The 12,869-nt window shown below is 44.9% G+C and overlaps 1 protein-coding gene across 1 annotated transcript; it reads right to left on the bottom strand.

The window, feature by feature from the left end:
* Positions 1–856: 856 nt before the first annotated feature.
* Positions 857–12,804, bottom strand: LOC129812657 (nuclear receptor-binding protein-like). Its single transcript, XM_055864408.1, has 18 exons — positions 12,609–12,804; positions 11,559–11,871; positions 11,356–11,478; positions 11,063–11,167; positions 10,818–10,907; positions 10,642–10,682; positions 10,095–10,189; positions 9,761–9,844; positions 9,588–9,646; positions 9,327–9,425; positions 9,093–9,225; positions 8,866–8,956; positions 8,716–8,766; positions 8,145–8,280; positions 7,982–8,035; positions 7,798–7,861; positions 6,502–6,557; positions 857–6,169 (listed from the first exon to the last, which is right to left on the bottom strand). Exons 2-18 carry the CDS (start codon positions 11,757–11,759, stop codon positions 6,074–6,076), a joined length of 1,578 nt encoding a protein of 525 aa, XP_055720383.1. The 5' UTR covers positions 11,760–11,871; positions 12,609–12,804; the 3' UTR covers positions 857–6,073.
* Positions 12,805–12,869: the final 65 nt, after the last annotated feature.

The raw sequence follows: 12,869 nt of genomic DNA, 5'->3' as shown, positions 1-12,869 counted from the left end.
AGCAGTCTCTAAGGTGCCGGGTTGAGTACCGGGTGGTAGCCGGCTAGTAACAATGACTAAGGTTCATGGCAGGATACTGGTCGGTAGCCGGCTAGTGGTGACTATTTAACAGTCTGATGGCCTGGAGATAGAAAAACAGCTTCTATCTCTCGGTCCCAGCTTTGATGCACCTGTACGGTCTCTGCTGGGCCAAGCCACATTTCTTCAGCCTCCTGAGATTGAAGAGGCACTGTTGTGCCTTCTTCGCCAGTGTCTGTGGGGATGGATAATTTCATGTTTTGTGCACGCTGAGGAACTTGAAGCTTTTCCACCGTCTCCACTGCGGCCCTGTCGATGAGGGTGTGCACCCTCTGCTACAGTATCTCCTGAAATCCACGATCAGCTCCTTCGTTTGGTCAACATTGAGGATATTTTCCTGTCTACAGGGCAGTGTCTCTTCATCGTAGGTAATTCAGGCCTACCACAGTTGTCTTCTGCAAACTTGAATTGAGTTGGATACGTGCATGGCACGCAGTCATGGGTGAACAGGGAGTGTATGTGTATTGGTAGAGGGATACATTTGTTACTATACTACAATTTGCCTTTCACATTTCAAAAATACATTCTTAAATTGTAATTGACTACGACACTATTACTATTCCACTGAGTATGCTCTGTGTGTACACAGGAGTTAGGCATGTGGCTGCATTTTTGGCGAGGATTATAGACTTTCACACCAGGACAACAGCTGTCATAAGGTGAGAGTAAACCACAGACTAGGTGGAGATATTCACCGAGCTACTGTTAGCAGTGTCTGTTAAAACATCCCAGTTGAAAGTAGATTCAGGAACTAATGACTGAGACATTTAGGGAGAGGTGGTGCCTACATATTTAATCATACAGAATACCAAACAATTTAATAAAGAAACATGAACGAATCATACATTGCAAAGGCTCTCATAGACAACTGTCAGAAGGCACACATACGCACACACACCCAATCACTATACTCACCTGCCCACTTATTTCTCAATCACTAAACACGCTGCCCAAGTGCTCCTCAAAGTAAAAGATACAGTATAAAGAAAAATGCAGATTGTGAATACAGTAACTGTAAAACAAATGTTATGATTGAGGTTGGATCTAGTTGAGGGCTTTGGTGTTGCAGTTTTTCCAGACAGATTGTCACAGTGGACAGAAACATTTCTGCATACCAGACATGTGATCCGCTGTAGTTTGACTGCTTAGCTTGTTGCCGTTCTTCCAGCGAATAATCCAGCTTTGGGTAAAGAGGCTGTTGAGTACACTTAAAAGCAAGTGCATCATTCTGTAATTTGGGTTGCGTTTAGGAGGGTGCAACGTACTGAACACTGCAGATAGAAAAGCAATGAAGAAAGCTAACAGGATTCATAGGTGTGACAGTTCTACACAGTGCCTTCAGAAAGTACTCAGACCCCTTGATTTTTTCCCACATTGTTATTTTACAGCCTTCTAAAATGGATTAAATACAAATGTTTCCTCAGCAATCCACACACAATGACAGAGGGAAAACATGTTTGATTATTTTGCACATTTATTAAAAACAAAAATACCTTAACATAAGTATTCAGAACCTTTATCATGAGACTCGAAATTGAACTCAGGTTTATCCTGTATTCATTGAACATTCTTTGAGATGTTTCTACACCTCGATTAGAGTCCACCTGTGATAAATTCAATTGATTGGACATGTTTTGGAAAGACACACACCTGTCTATAAGGTCCCACAGTTGACAGTGCATGTCAGAGCAGAAGTCGAAGGAATTGTCTGTAGAGCTCCGAGACAGGATTGTGTCGAGGCACAGCTCTGGGGAAGGGTACCAACAAAAATTCTGCAGCATTGAAGGTCCAAGAAAACAGGGCCCTGCATCATTCTTAAATGGAAGAAGTTTAGAACCCCCAAGACTCTTCCTAGAGCTGGCTGCCCAGGCAAACTGAGCAATCAGGGCATTGGTCAGGGAGGTGACCAAGAACCAATGGTCACTCTGACATAGCTCCTCTGTGGAGATGGTTGTCCTTCTGGAAGGTTCTCCCATCTCTGCTGCACTCCATCACTACGGTGAAGCATGTTGGTGGCAGCAGCATGCTGTGGGGATGTTTTTCAGCGGCATGACAGAGTAGTCAGGATCGAGGCAAAAGATGAATGGAGCAAAGAACAGAGATTATTGATGAAAACCTGCTCCAGAGCACTCAGGAACTCCGACTGGGGCAACGGTTCACCTTCCAACAGAACAACGACCCTAATCACACAGCCAAGACAACGCAGGAGTGGCTTCGGGACAAGTCTCTAAATGTCCTTGAGTGGCCCAGGCTGAGCCCGGACTTGAACCGAATCAAACATCTCTGGAGAGACCTGAAAATAGCTGTGCAGCAACGCTCCCTATCCAACCTGACAGAGCTCGAGAGGATCTACAAAGAAGAATGTGAGAAACTCCCCAAATAAAGGTGCCAAGCTTGTAGTTTCATACCCAAGAAGACTCGAGGCTGTAATCACTGCCAAAGGTGCTTCAACAAAGAACTGAGTAAAGGATCTGAATATTTATGTAAATGTGATTTTTTATTTTATTTATAAATTTGCAAAAATGTCTAAACCTTTTTGCTTCGTCATTATGGGATATTGTGTGTTGATTGACAAGAAAAAAAACATCTAATGAATTTTAGAATAAGGCTGTAAGGTAACAAAGTCAAGCGGTCTGAATACTTTCCGAAGTCAAAATTCCACAACGTTGTGCCCTACTGAACCTGATCATGGTTACCTAACTGTTTCTGCACCCAACAGCACTAGCGTTGCCAAGACATTAACAGCTTAGTTAAAGCAGTACGAGTTAGACAGCCAGGCCATTAGATTAACTGTTTGTCCACTCATATTCTCATTTCATATTTGGACTTCAACTCCTCTTTGGGCTGTACAGTAAAGTAAATCATTACCTGTTCACAAAAAAAACAAAATCTAAATTGCCAGAATATTCAAAGGAAACCATTAAATTATCCAGATTAAGTACAGTATAAGTTAAAAATATATATTTAACAGACTATAAAGTTGTGTTAGCCAATCAGAGGCATGAATACGGTGATCACTGATCAGCCGCCTTAACTACAGCTCCAGCCATTGGACATCTCCTGTAAATCTGCTTTGATTGACAGGCAGTAAATCCCATCCCTCCCAGACTATTGGCTCAGACTCCATGGGGGTGTGGCTCTATCAGTTAAGACCACAGTAAACATTTCAGTTTGTTAAAAAGTGAAGATATGACACATTTGTAACATTAATACTCTAGACTCCCCCTACCCCACTCATACATGTATATAAGGCTCACTTATAGCATTCAGAAAGAGAGCGAAGTTCACCGCAGACATTAATGCATAGCCGTAGTGACCACACAGAAGCAGAGAACTTCAAGGCGGAGAGCAAGTGTGCTTGTATACAGCCACAAAAAAGGCTAATGGCAAAGACATTAAATGCATTTCTAAAGCACAAACAAGTAATACTGACATGTGATAACTCTGTTGGCTTCCTTCCCAAAACAAGTTGCTACTATAAAGAGAAAAGTAAATAGAGGGGGGACTGACTCGGGCAGCCCCGTAAGGCTATATGGTCCCCCATAGATGAAAGCCTTATTCACACTGCAGACAGAGCTGCAATGTTACTTTTTGGGCGACCCGACCAAATTCACATTCATTCTTATTTAAATTGATCCATGCTTTTGTCACTTCTAGATTAGACGACTGCAATGCTCTACTTTCCGGCTACCCGGATAAAGCACAAATTAAACTTCAGTTAGTGCTAAACGCGACTGCTAGAATCTCAACCAAAAAACATCATATTACTCCAGTGCTAGCCTCTCTACACTGGCTTCCTGTTAAGATTAGGTATGATTAAGGTTTTACTGCTAACCTACAAAGTATTACATGCGCTTGCTTGTACCTATCTTTCCAATTTGGTCCTACCTACACGTACGCTACGGTCACAAGACGCAGGCCTCCGTACAGTCCCTAGAATTTCTAAGCAAACAGCTGGAGGCAGGGCTTTCTCCTATAGAGCTCCATTTTTATGGAACGGTCTGCCTACCCATGTGAGAGACGCAGACTCGGTCTCGACCTTTAAGTCTGAATTGAAGACTCATCTCTTCAGTAGGTCCTATGATTGAGTGTAGTCTGGCCCAGGGGTGTGAAGGTGAACGGAAAGGCACTGGCCCAATGAACCGCCCTTGCTGTCTCTGCCTGGCCAGTTCCCCTCTCTCCACTGGGATTCTCTGCCTCAAACCCTATTACAGGGGCTGAGTCACTGGCTTACTGGTGCTCTTCCATTCCGTCCCTAGGAGGGGTGCAACACTTGAGTGGGTTGAGTCACTGACGTGATCTTCCTGTCCGGGTTGCCCCCCCCGGGTTCGTGCCGAGGGGGAGATCTTCGTGGGCTATACTCGGCCTTGTCTCAGGATAGTAAGTTGGTGGTTGTGGGGGCTGTGCTTTGGCAAAGTGGGTGGGGTTATATCCTGCCCGTTTGGCCCTGTCTGGGGGTATCGTCGGACGGGGCCAGCGCCTCCCGGCCCCTCCTGTCTCAGCCTCCAGTATTTATGCTGCAATAATTTGTGTCGGGGGGCTAGGGTCTGTAATATCTGGAGTATTTCTCCTGTCTTATCCGATGTTCAGTGTGAATTTAAGTATGCTCCCTCTAAGCCCTAGGACCATGCCTCAGGACTACCTGGCCTGATGACGTCTTGCTGTCTCAAGTACACCTGGTCATGCTGCTGCTCCAGTTTCAACTGTTCTACCTGCGGCTATTGAACCATTGCCTGTTCACCGGACGGCTACCTTGTCCTAGACCTGGCGTTTTAAACTCTCTAGAGTCCGCAGGAGCGGTAGAGATACTCTCAATGATCGGCTATGAAAAGCCAACTGACATTTACTCCTGAGGTGCTGACCTGTTGCACCATCTACAACCACTGTGATTATTATAATTATTTGACACTGCTGGTCATCTATGAACATCTTGGCCATGTTCTGTTGTAATCTCCACCCGGCACAGCCAGAAGAGGACTGGCCATCCCTCAGCCTGGTTCCTCTCTAGGTTTCTTCCTACGTTCTGGCCTTTCTAGGGAGTTTTTCCTAACCACCGTGCTTCTACACTTGCATTGCTTGCTGTTTGGGGTTTAAGGCTGATGAGCACGTTGTGACATCAGCTGATGTAAGAAGGGCTTTATAAATACATTTGATTGAAATCAAGTCTAAGCGGTAGGGTAGATCTGGTTCCGTTTTTGCACCTTACTTTCAGTTTTGTACACTAGCTTCAAACACAATCTTGTTGGTTATGTAAAAGATCATTCCAAGTGGTTTAGATGGGACAATTATTCCCTACAGTATACTTGCTCGTTTTCTCACAAACTGAAATTAAGCAAACTATTTGAATTTTAGCAACCAGGAAATGGCCTGGCGATTGCGGCATAGCGCATCTTTAATGCTAAAATCTGTTTTGGTTTTTAACTTTCCAAACAAAAAGTTAAATGCCCAAATCAGATGCGTGGGTGTTCAGACAGCAGTCATTTGCTGACATGGCTACACTAGTTGTCATTAACGACGGGGGTGTGGTGTAAGCTGATTGGTGGTGGTGCTCCCTATCACTTATGTAGTTAGCTAAGGTGACAATGCCTGGCATAGACATTTCCCAGTTGCTTTAAATGTTCAAAATCAGAGTTAAGAAACACCTTTAAAGCATCAAAAGGATGAGATAACCGAACTTCCAAAAGAAGTGCTTTTTTGGCTAGCCACAGCAATCAACTAGCTAGCGGTTTAGCTCTCTAGCACACTCAATCGTTTGTAAACAACAAAAGCTAGTTAGCTACCACATGTTCTTGTCAAACTGTCAACAGAGAAGCTATGAAGCAACAACATAAACCAAATAACAGTAAAAACCACTTGAGGGAAAATAAATCAGATTTGACTGTTCAGACAAGTCGCACGGCCAGAAATTAGATTTGTATCTGATTTCAAACCGCCTACGGAGGTGCCTGTAGAGGCATATATAGAGGTACTGGAGTTGAGGTCCGTGGTGATCCTGTTATGAGGACACAGTGACAGGGTTGAGGGAATCGTTCCTGCTGAAGAACTTGGTGAAGGCCTCTTCTAGTACAGTGGCCATCCTGCTTTGGTCCACCTGTAAGGACAATCAATCACATTACATATAGAGGGAGCGCACACAGAAGAGTCAAGAGCTGGAGGGGGTGGAAGATATTATGTACGCCGTTCTCCAGAGCTATAGGTACAAAAAAAAAAAAAGACAGCCCTATCTGTAGTAGAGTAGAGAGCAGGAGCTGCAATCTGACATTTGCGCACACTGCCTGTGATTGTGTGTGTTTATAGGGGTCAATCAGAGCGGGACGCTCATCATGGACACTAATCCACTCTCACTGCCATATACAACACTTACACCGCTCTACCACAGAACACCTACACAAACTTTGTCTCTCTCAAAAGACACACACTTACCTCGCTGATAAAGCCCAGTTGGACCAGCTCAACAGCCAGTTCCTTTACATTCTCATCTGGAACAGAAACCGTAGGGTCAGTGTTAGTATACATACAGGTTTGTTCCTACGCAATCTTAAGCGCAATATTAAATGTGGTAGAAACCCAACAGGCTTACAATGGACTTTTGTCTGATTTAACCTCCCCATCTCTATGATAGGAGCTGCTTCAGTATTGATGGAAGGTATGACGTGGGAAGACGGGTAGTTAAGGATTATGCATGGGTGAGGGTAAGCGTTTCTGTACGTGCAGGCAAATCTCTGGGCGTATATCTGTATTCATTTGTATGCCCTGCAGGGTGCGTCAGTGCCCCAGCCCTCCCCAGAGACGGAGCAGCTGCCAGCAACAGACACACACGCCTGACATTCTCAACACGCGAGCATGCAACACTAGACACGCCTGTCATGTGTGTGTGGGAGGGGCAGGGTCATACAAACACACCTTCTTGACTATGGGAAGACTAATGTTCAACGTAGATGCCCAACTTAGACCTGTATTCCCTATGGGGTACAGTATAATACTGTGTTTGTAATGTCTAAGGATCCCTAATATGGCCTTTCGTGCATTATCCCCCACCCAATTCCACCGTATCTGCACTCTAGATCCACTGGTATCTCACATACAAGGCGCACACACACAAAAACTGTCTGATCATGTCAGCAATGAGTGCAATGGGAGCAGCCCCAACGACGTGGATGAGGCTGGGGTTACCGTACACTAGGGCAGGGCCAGTGTCTGGAGTTAAAGACAAAACACACCCAGACAGGCTTCGTGGCCAAAGTCCTGCCATTCCCAGACAACATACACAACAAGCTGGGTCAGACAAGAGCCTATAGGGTTACAACTCAAATCCCTTCCCTTGTGAAACCTGACATTGTTTAAAGGAACGCTATGTGGCGTTATCTTACCCAAACACCTGTCTATAACAGTTTGAGACTGGCTGCATAGTTTGATCGAGACTTGTGGTCTGTCTGGCCTGTGCACCTGTGTTCCATTTGTCATTAGGAGAGGACAGTCCAGTAAGACTTGATCCTATTGGCCCCCTTGGGAGCAGTATAGTGGCTGAAAATTGTCATGTTATTTTTATAGAAGTCCTAAGGGTCCAAGCACTGCCTAATAAAACCACACTGGGTTAGCAAATAGCTTAGATCCCAGAATGCATTCTGTATCCCTTTAACTGAACATACGCTTTGATCTCCAGCCCTTGCCTGCCCTGCCCAGCTCAATGACATGTCTTTTTGTTTCTGTTGTTCTTACTGGGTAACAAGTCACAGCTTAAGTGTCTGTTCAGTTTGTCCTCCAGCTTCAACAGTAGTGTCAGCTGTGGAGGGAGGAGGAGGAGGAGATGGTTACACATTCAGAGACTGGCCTCTAGAACGTGCTTGTCGACGTCATCTAACTTTATCACTGAACTGAAAACGATGAGATTAAAGCTACTTACATGATGTTTTGCACCCTCCTCCACCGGCTCAATATTACACTGCATCTGAACAACCTGCAGAAGGTGAGAAATATAGGTGTTCAGAAAGGTGTCCAACAAATAAAATATTGCTATTGTGAAGTAATGGCTAGATACGCTCTTCCCGTTCTCTACTCTCCCTCACCTTGCGTGTCTCCAGTTCCGAAGGTTCTGGGGTAGGGGATTTTACAGAGGGGGTGACAATGGGGGATTTGACAGGGGACTGCTGGGGCTGCTGGCGAGAGGGCAGACCGAATGCTGTCAGAGGGTAGATACCATTCCTGTTAGGGAGGGATGGAAGAGGGATTACATTCATTTCATGATGGCACAGGTAAATTATACACGTTATTAAGGTTAAAGTGTAGACCCACGATGGTCAAAGCCTTACGTCAAAACTCTGGGTGCAAATCTTGAGAATTTGCAGGTATTCTCATACATTTTCCCACACAGATTTGAGCATTTTACTTCAACAAAAAGTATGAACAGGGGAAGGTCTGGAGAAACACATTAAATTTCAGATGTTGGCAAAGCACAATAATAGTCAAATGCTAAATACTGCCACCCCAGATATTGCATTAAAAGATGCTTCTCTAATAAAGTAGTAACTAGAAAGAAGTATGAGCCATCTGGTTCAGCTACACCCTCTAGTGGTGGAAATATGTCATAGGCTGGACAGCTTCCTGGTCCTGTTCAGTAGCTGATGGCGAGTTCCTTACCTCACATCCTCCAGGAACTTATCCAGCTCCAGGGCAGGAAACTGAGACAGCCTGATGAGAGAAAAACAAGATCAGCACAGGACTATGAAGAAAATACCATGTTCTAAAGCTTACTCAGCTGAAGATAGAGGCACCAACAGTTTAACTTACTTGAGCTGCACACCCTCCTTTATCTCAGCGATGATGAGGTTGGGGTCCATGTTCTTTGTGATCTCCTCTAAGGCATTCTCAGGGATCATATCTGATAGAGGTATGGAGAAGATACTCAAGCTGGTGGCTGACAATGCAGCGTATGTTTGTGTGTGAGAATGAGTGAGCGTGTGTTTGCGCGTGAAGACTCAATCTGGTGGCGAAGTGTTTGTGTGCGAGAGACTCACGCTGGTGGCTGACGATGCAGTGTGCAGCTAGCAGCTTCAACAGGGGCACCTCAAACAGAGCCTGGTGGAACAGCAGCTCTCTGGCTGTAGGCCTCTTAAACGGGTCAGCCTCCAGACACTTCTGAATAAACTCCTGCAGGGCGCACACACACGGGTATCACACACACCAACAATATTACACCCCCCCCCCATCCATAATAGTACACACAACCATAATATTACACACACTCTTACCCTCTGCAGTGGGTCTTCCAGTGACTGTATGGCATTGTTGATGGCCTCCTGAGAGACGTAGGAAGATTCTCCATTCCCCTGGATCTCCAACACTGCCATCTATACAACAGACACACACACAATGATATCACCACCATCCACCCAACACAAGCCTCAGCGCAGCAGAGATCAAATAAACCCGATACGTGGATGACGTCAAGTTCTGACACACGGAGATGACATCAATTTTAAATGCATTTCGACTTTAGAGTGCCAGCTCACCTCCAGGGCACACATCCCAAAGGAATAGATATCCACTGCAGTGGTGACATCTACAACAGCTACAGGGGTCAGGGAGAAGATAGAGAGAAGAGATGTGAGGCAATGGTTTAAGTGAAAGACATCTCCTGAGAAGATCCTATATTTGACCTATCCATGTCATTCTGAGCCATTACCTCCATATTCAGGAGCAAAGAAGTGCAGGTTTTTCTGTTCCTCTCTGCAGGTCTTCACATGGTTGTTGATGGTGTCTGGAGCCACTGGGGGACAACAGACACTGGATTAGAAAGTCAGTCTATTTGGCTGTGGTTAGACAGGCAGCCCAATTCTCCAATCACATCCGATCTTTCCACAGATTTTTTTCCCAAGAGCTGATCTGATTGGTCAAAAGACCAATGAGTGAAAAAAAGATCAGAATTGAGCTGCCTGTAAACGCAGCCTTATAATCTTATAAACCCATACAGGGCTGGTGTGGTGCTGTTCACCCAGGTGTTAGGACTGGAGCACTACCTGATCCTATCTTGATGAGTCCGTTGTGTTGGATGAAGATTGTGTCACAGGTCAGGTTACCGTGGATGATGGCCGGCTCACAGGAGTGGAGGTAACTAAGAGAGGCTCATCAGAGACCATAGGAGTTAGTCAACCCCACAGTTGTTTTTGTCTGTCATAGTAAACCAGGTTTGTGTTCCGTAAGGTCCCGTGTGGCTCAGTTGGTAGAGCATGGCGCTTGCAACGCCAGGGTTGTGGGTTCGATTCCCACGGGGGGCCAGTACAAAAAAAAAAAAAGTATGAATGTAAGTACTTGTAAGTCGCTCTGGATAAGAGCGTCTGCTAAATGACTTAAATGTAAATGTAATGTAAGGCACCTCAACAAATTGCTTGTTCTTATTAGTTCAGTTGAGGTAGTACATCCATGTTTCATTCAATTACAAAACATTTTGTCCTGTTTCGTGCCTACTGCACATGACCCTGATGACCTGTTTTGATTAAATATGGGGCCCTGTTATTAGTGTTGCAGCGATCACAGAGTTGGTCTGTATGAGTGAGAGAAACTGACCTGAGCGCTGAGAGGATCTGGGTGCACCATCTCTTCCAGGCCTAAACAAACAAATTATACATTCTGTTACATGTAGACTAATGAATGTCTTATCTGCAAAGCTAAACATCCGTTGATTTGCAAATATCATAATACAATTTGCCCTGTCCACCAAGTTACCGATAACACAGTAGCACCTTTTCATTCATGGTCTTGTGGTTCTTCTTAGTCTTCTTCAGAAACTGTTTCAGACTTCCTGAGGACATGTACTCTGTGATGAAAATCACCTGAGGTGAAGACCGCAACAGAAGAATCATTGAAATGATGCGTTACATTGTTCCATCATTTCACTGACTCCTCATATTTAGTCCTGACTATAGCAACCAGACCATGTGATACAAACAAGGAAAGTCTTCCCTCTCATAAACGAGTCAGAACTCACTCTGGCACGGTTGATGTCATTGATGTCAGCCCAGTACTTGTGAAACTTGACAATGTTGAGATGCTCCAGCTGAATCAAGTTGTCAAACACAGACTTCACCTTCTCCTGTTCAGAGGAATAGGGACAACATGAGGACAGCATTTAACTTAACAGTCTCCATAGAGATGGGGTCCACTGTTTGTGTCAGTGTTCAAGGCAAATTAAGATATGTGCTCTAATACAACGATAACTTCACTAGACAAGGACAGATAGACAAGGGGGAGATGTTGGTGTAGCAGACAGACATACTTTACCTCCTGCAGCTTAAAGTTTTTCCTCTCAGAGAACATGACCTCGTTCCAGACCACCTCCACCCCCTCCTCTGTGTCCATGGCCAGGTAGGCAGCGTCAATCCCTGGGACGTTCCGCTGGTTCACCTGGGGGGAGAAAAGAGGCAGAAACATGGTTCACACTGTTGCAATAAGTTCATGGACAGTCCAATGTGTCTCCGTCTCACCTCCTCTCTGCGTTTCTGCCAGCGGCCGCAAGGGCTCTCCTCCAGGATCTCAGACTCGTCTTCGCTCTCATCCTCATCCTCGGTGGGGGTAGGGGGCCCCGACACAGTTGTGGACACAGACGCAGGTCCCTGGCCACTGGGTGCCACTGGCTCTGCCTTGGCCTCCAGAGCCTGGCCGGGTTTACCATCTTCCTCTGACATCACAATAAGCAGATTGTGCCTCTCTGGGGTTCAAAGGCCTTTCTCGCTCCCACTTTTGGAACTGTGGCAGCCGCACCCCCTTCCACTCACACACCCTGAGGACTATTAGGCACTGTTGGCAAAAGAGACACCATTATTATTTCTCTCTGAGTTTGGAGCACACTGCCAACTCATAGTTATCAATACTTTATCTGTACTATGAAATGAGGCAGTTTTTCTTATGAACTAATCTATTTTGTTAGGTCGGGACTGGCTACGTCACTTCAAGTCTATGGTTGCCAGTGAGGATTGCAAAGAAAGTCTCTGCCATAAATTGACTAGCATAACTGTAGAAAAGTAGCTTAGGCCTACTTACTACGCAGTTATGCGGTGGACAGACATTGTACAATAGCTGGCATTGTTAGTTATGTTTCACGTGTAACGTGTTAGCTAGCTTCTAAAGTTAGTTACCTATCTAACGTTATTTAGCTAACCAAATGTACACCTCTCCCAAACTTAGGGCATTAAAGTTAGATAACTAGCTATAACTTGCTAGCTAATTGACCAGCGTTCACTTCGACAACGTTAAACAAAGTCATGTGGTCACAGCTAGCTAACAGCACGAACTCCGATAAGAACCAGTTAGCTAGCTGAAAACTGTAGTTAGCTAGCTAACGTTATCAAAGTCAGCTAGCCTAGTAAGATAGCCTAGTAAGATAACTTAATCAACTGATTGATTAAGAACTTATCTAGCTACAGTAATGTTAGCTAGCGCAACTCTTAACTAATAAACAAGTCAGCAATACCCCCATTTTGTTACCCAGTTATGCGCTATATTGCTAACAAACACGGTAAAGTTAAGCTACTTACTTGGAAGAAAGTAACATTTGTTGCTTGTAAATCCCCTCGCAGTGCGTAAATTAGCTACTAGTAGTCGCTAGCTGGAATTGACAAGGACGCCATTCAAAATTTCAGAAGTACTTCAATAGAATGAGGGGATTCGATTATCTGGCCCGGGTCGCCCCGGCTAGAACCAGGTGAAAAGCGATTGCTTAATTTTGCAGCCGGGCTGCCTACCGTATATGGGGTTTCAAGTGTAAACTTAGCAACTTTATATCAAAACGCACACTG

Source organism: Salvelinus fontinalis, chromosome 16 (genome assembly GCF_029448725.1).
Source record: "Salvelinus fontinalis isolate EN_2023a chromosome 16, ASM2944872v1, whole genome shotgun sequence".
Lineage (NCBI taxonomy): Eukaryota > Metazoa > Chordata > Actinopteri > Salmoniformes > Salmonidae > Salvelinus > Salvelinus fontinalis.
Note: the sequence above shows the minus strand (reverse complement) of the source record. Positions and strands in the feature narration are given on the sequence as shown.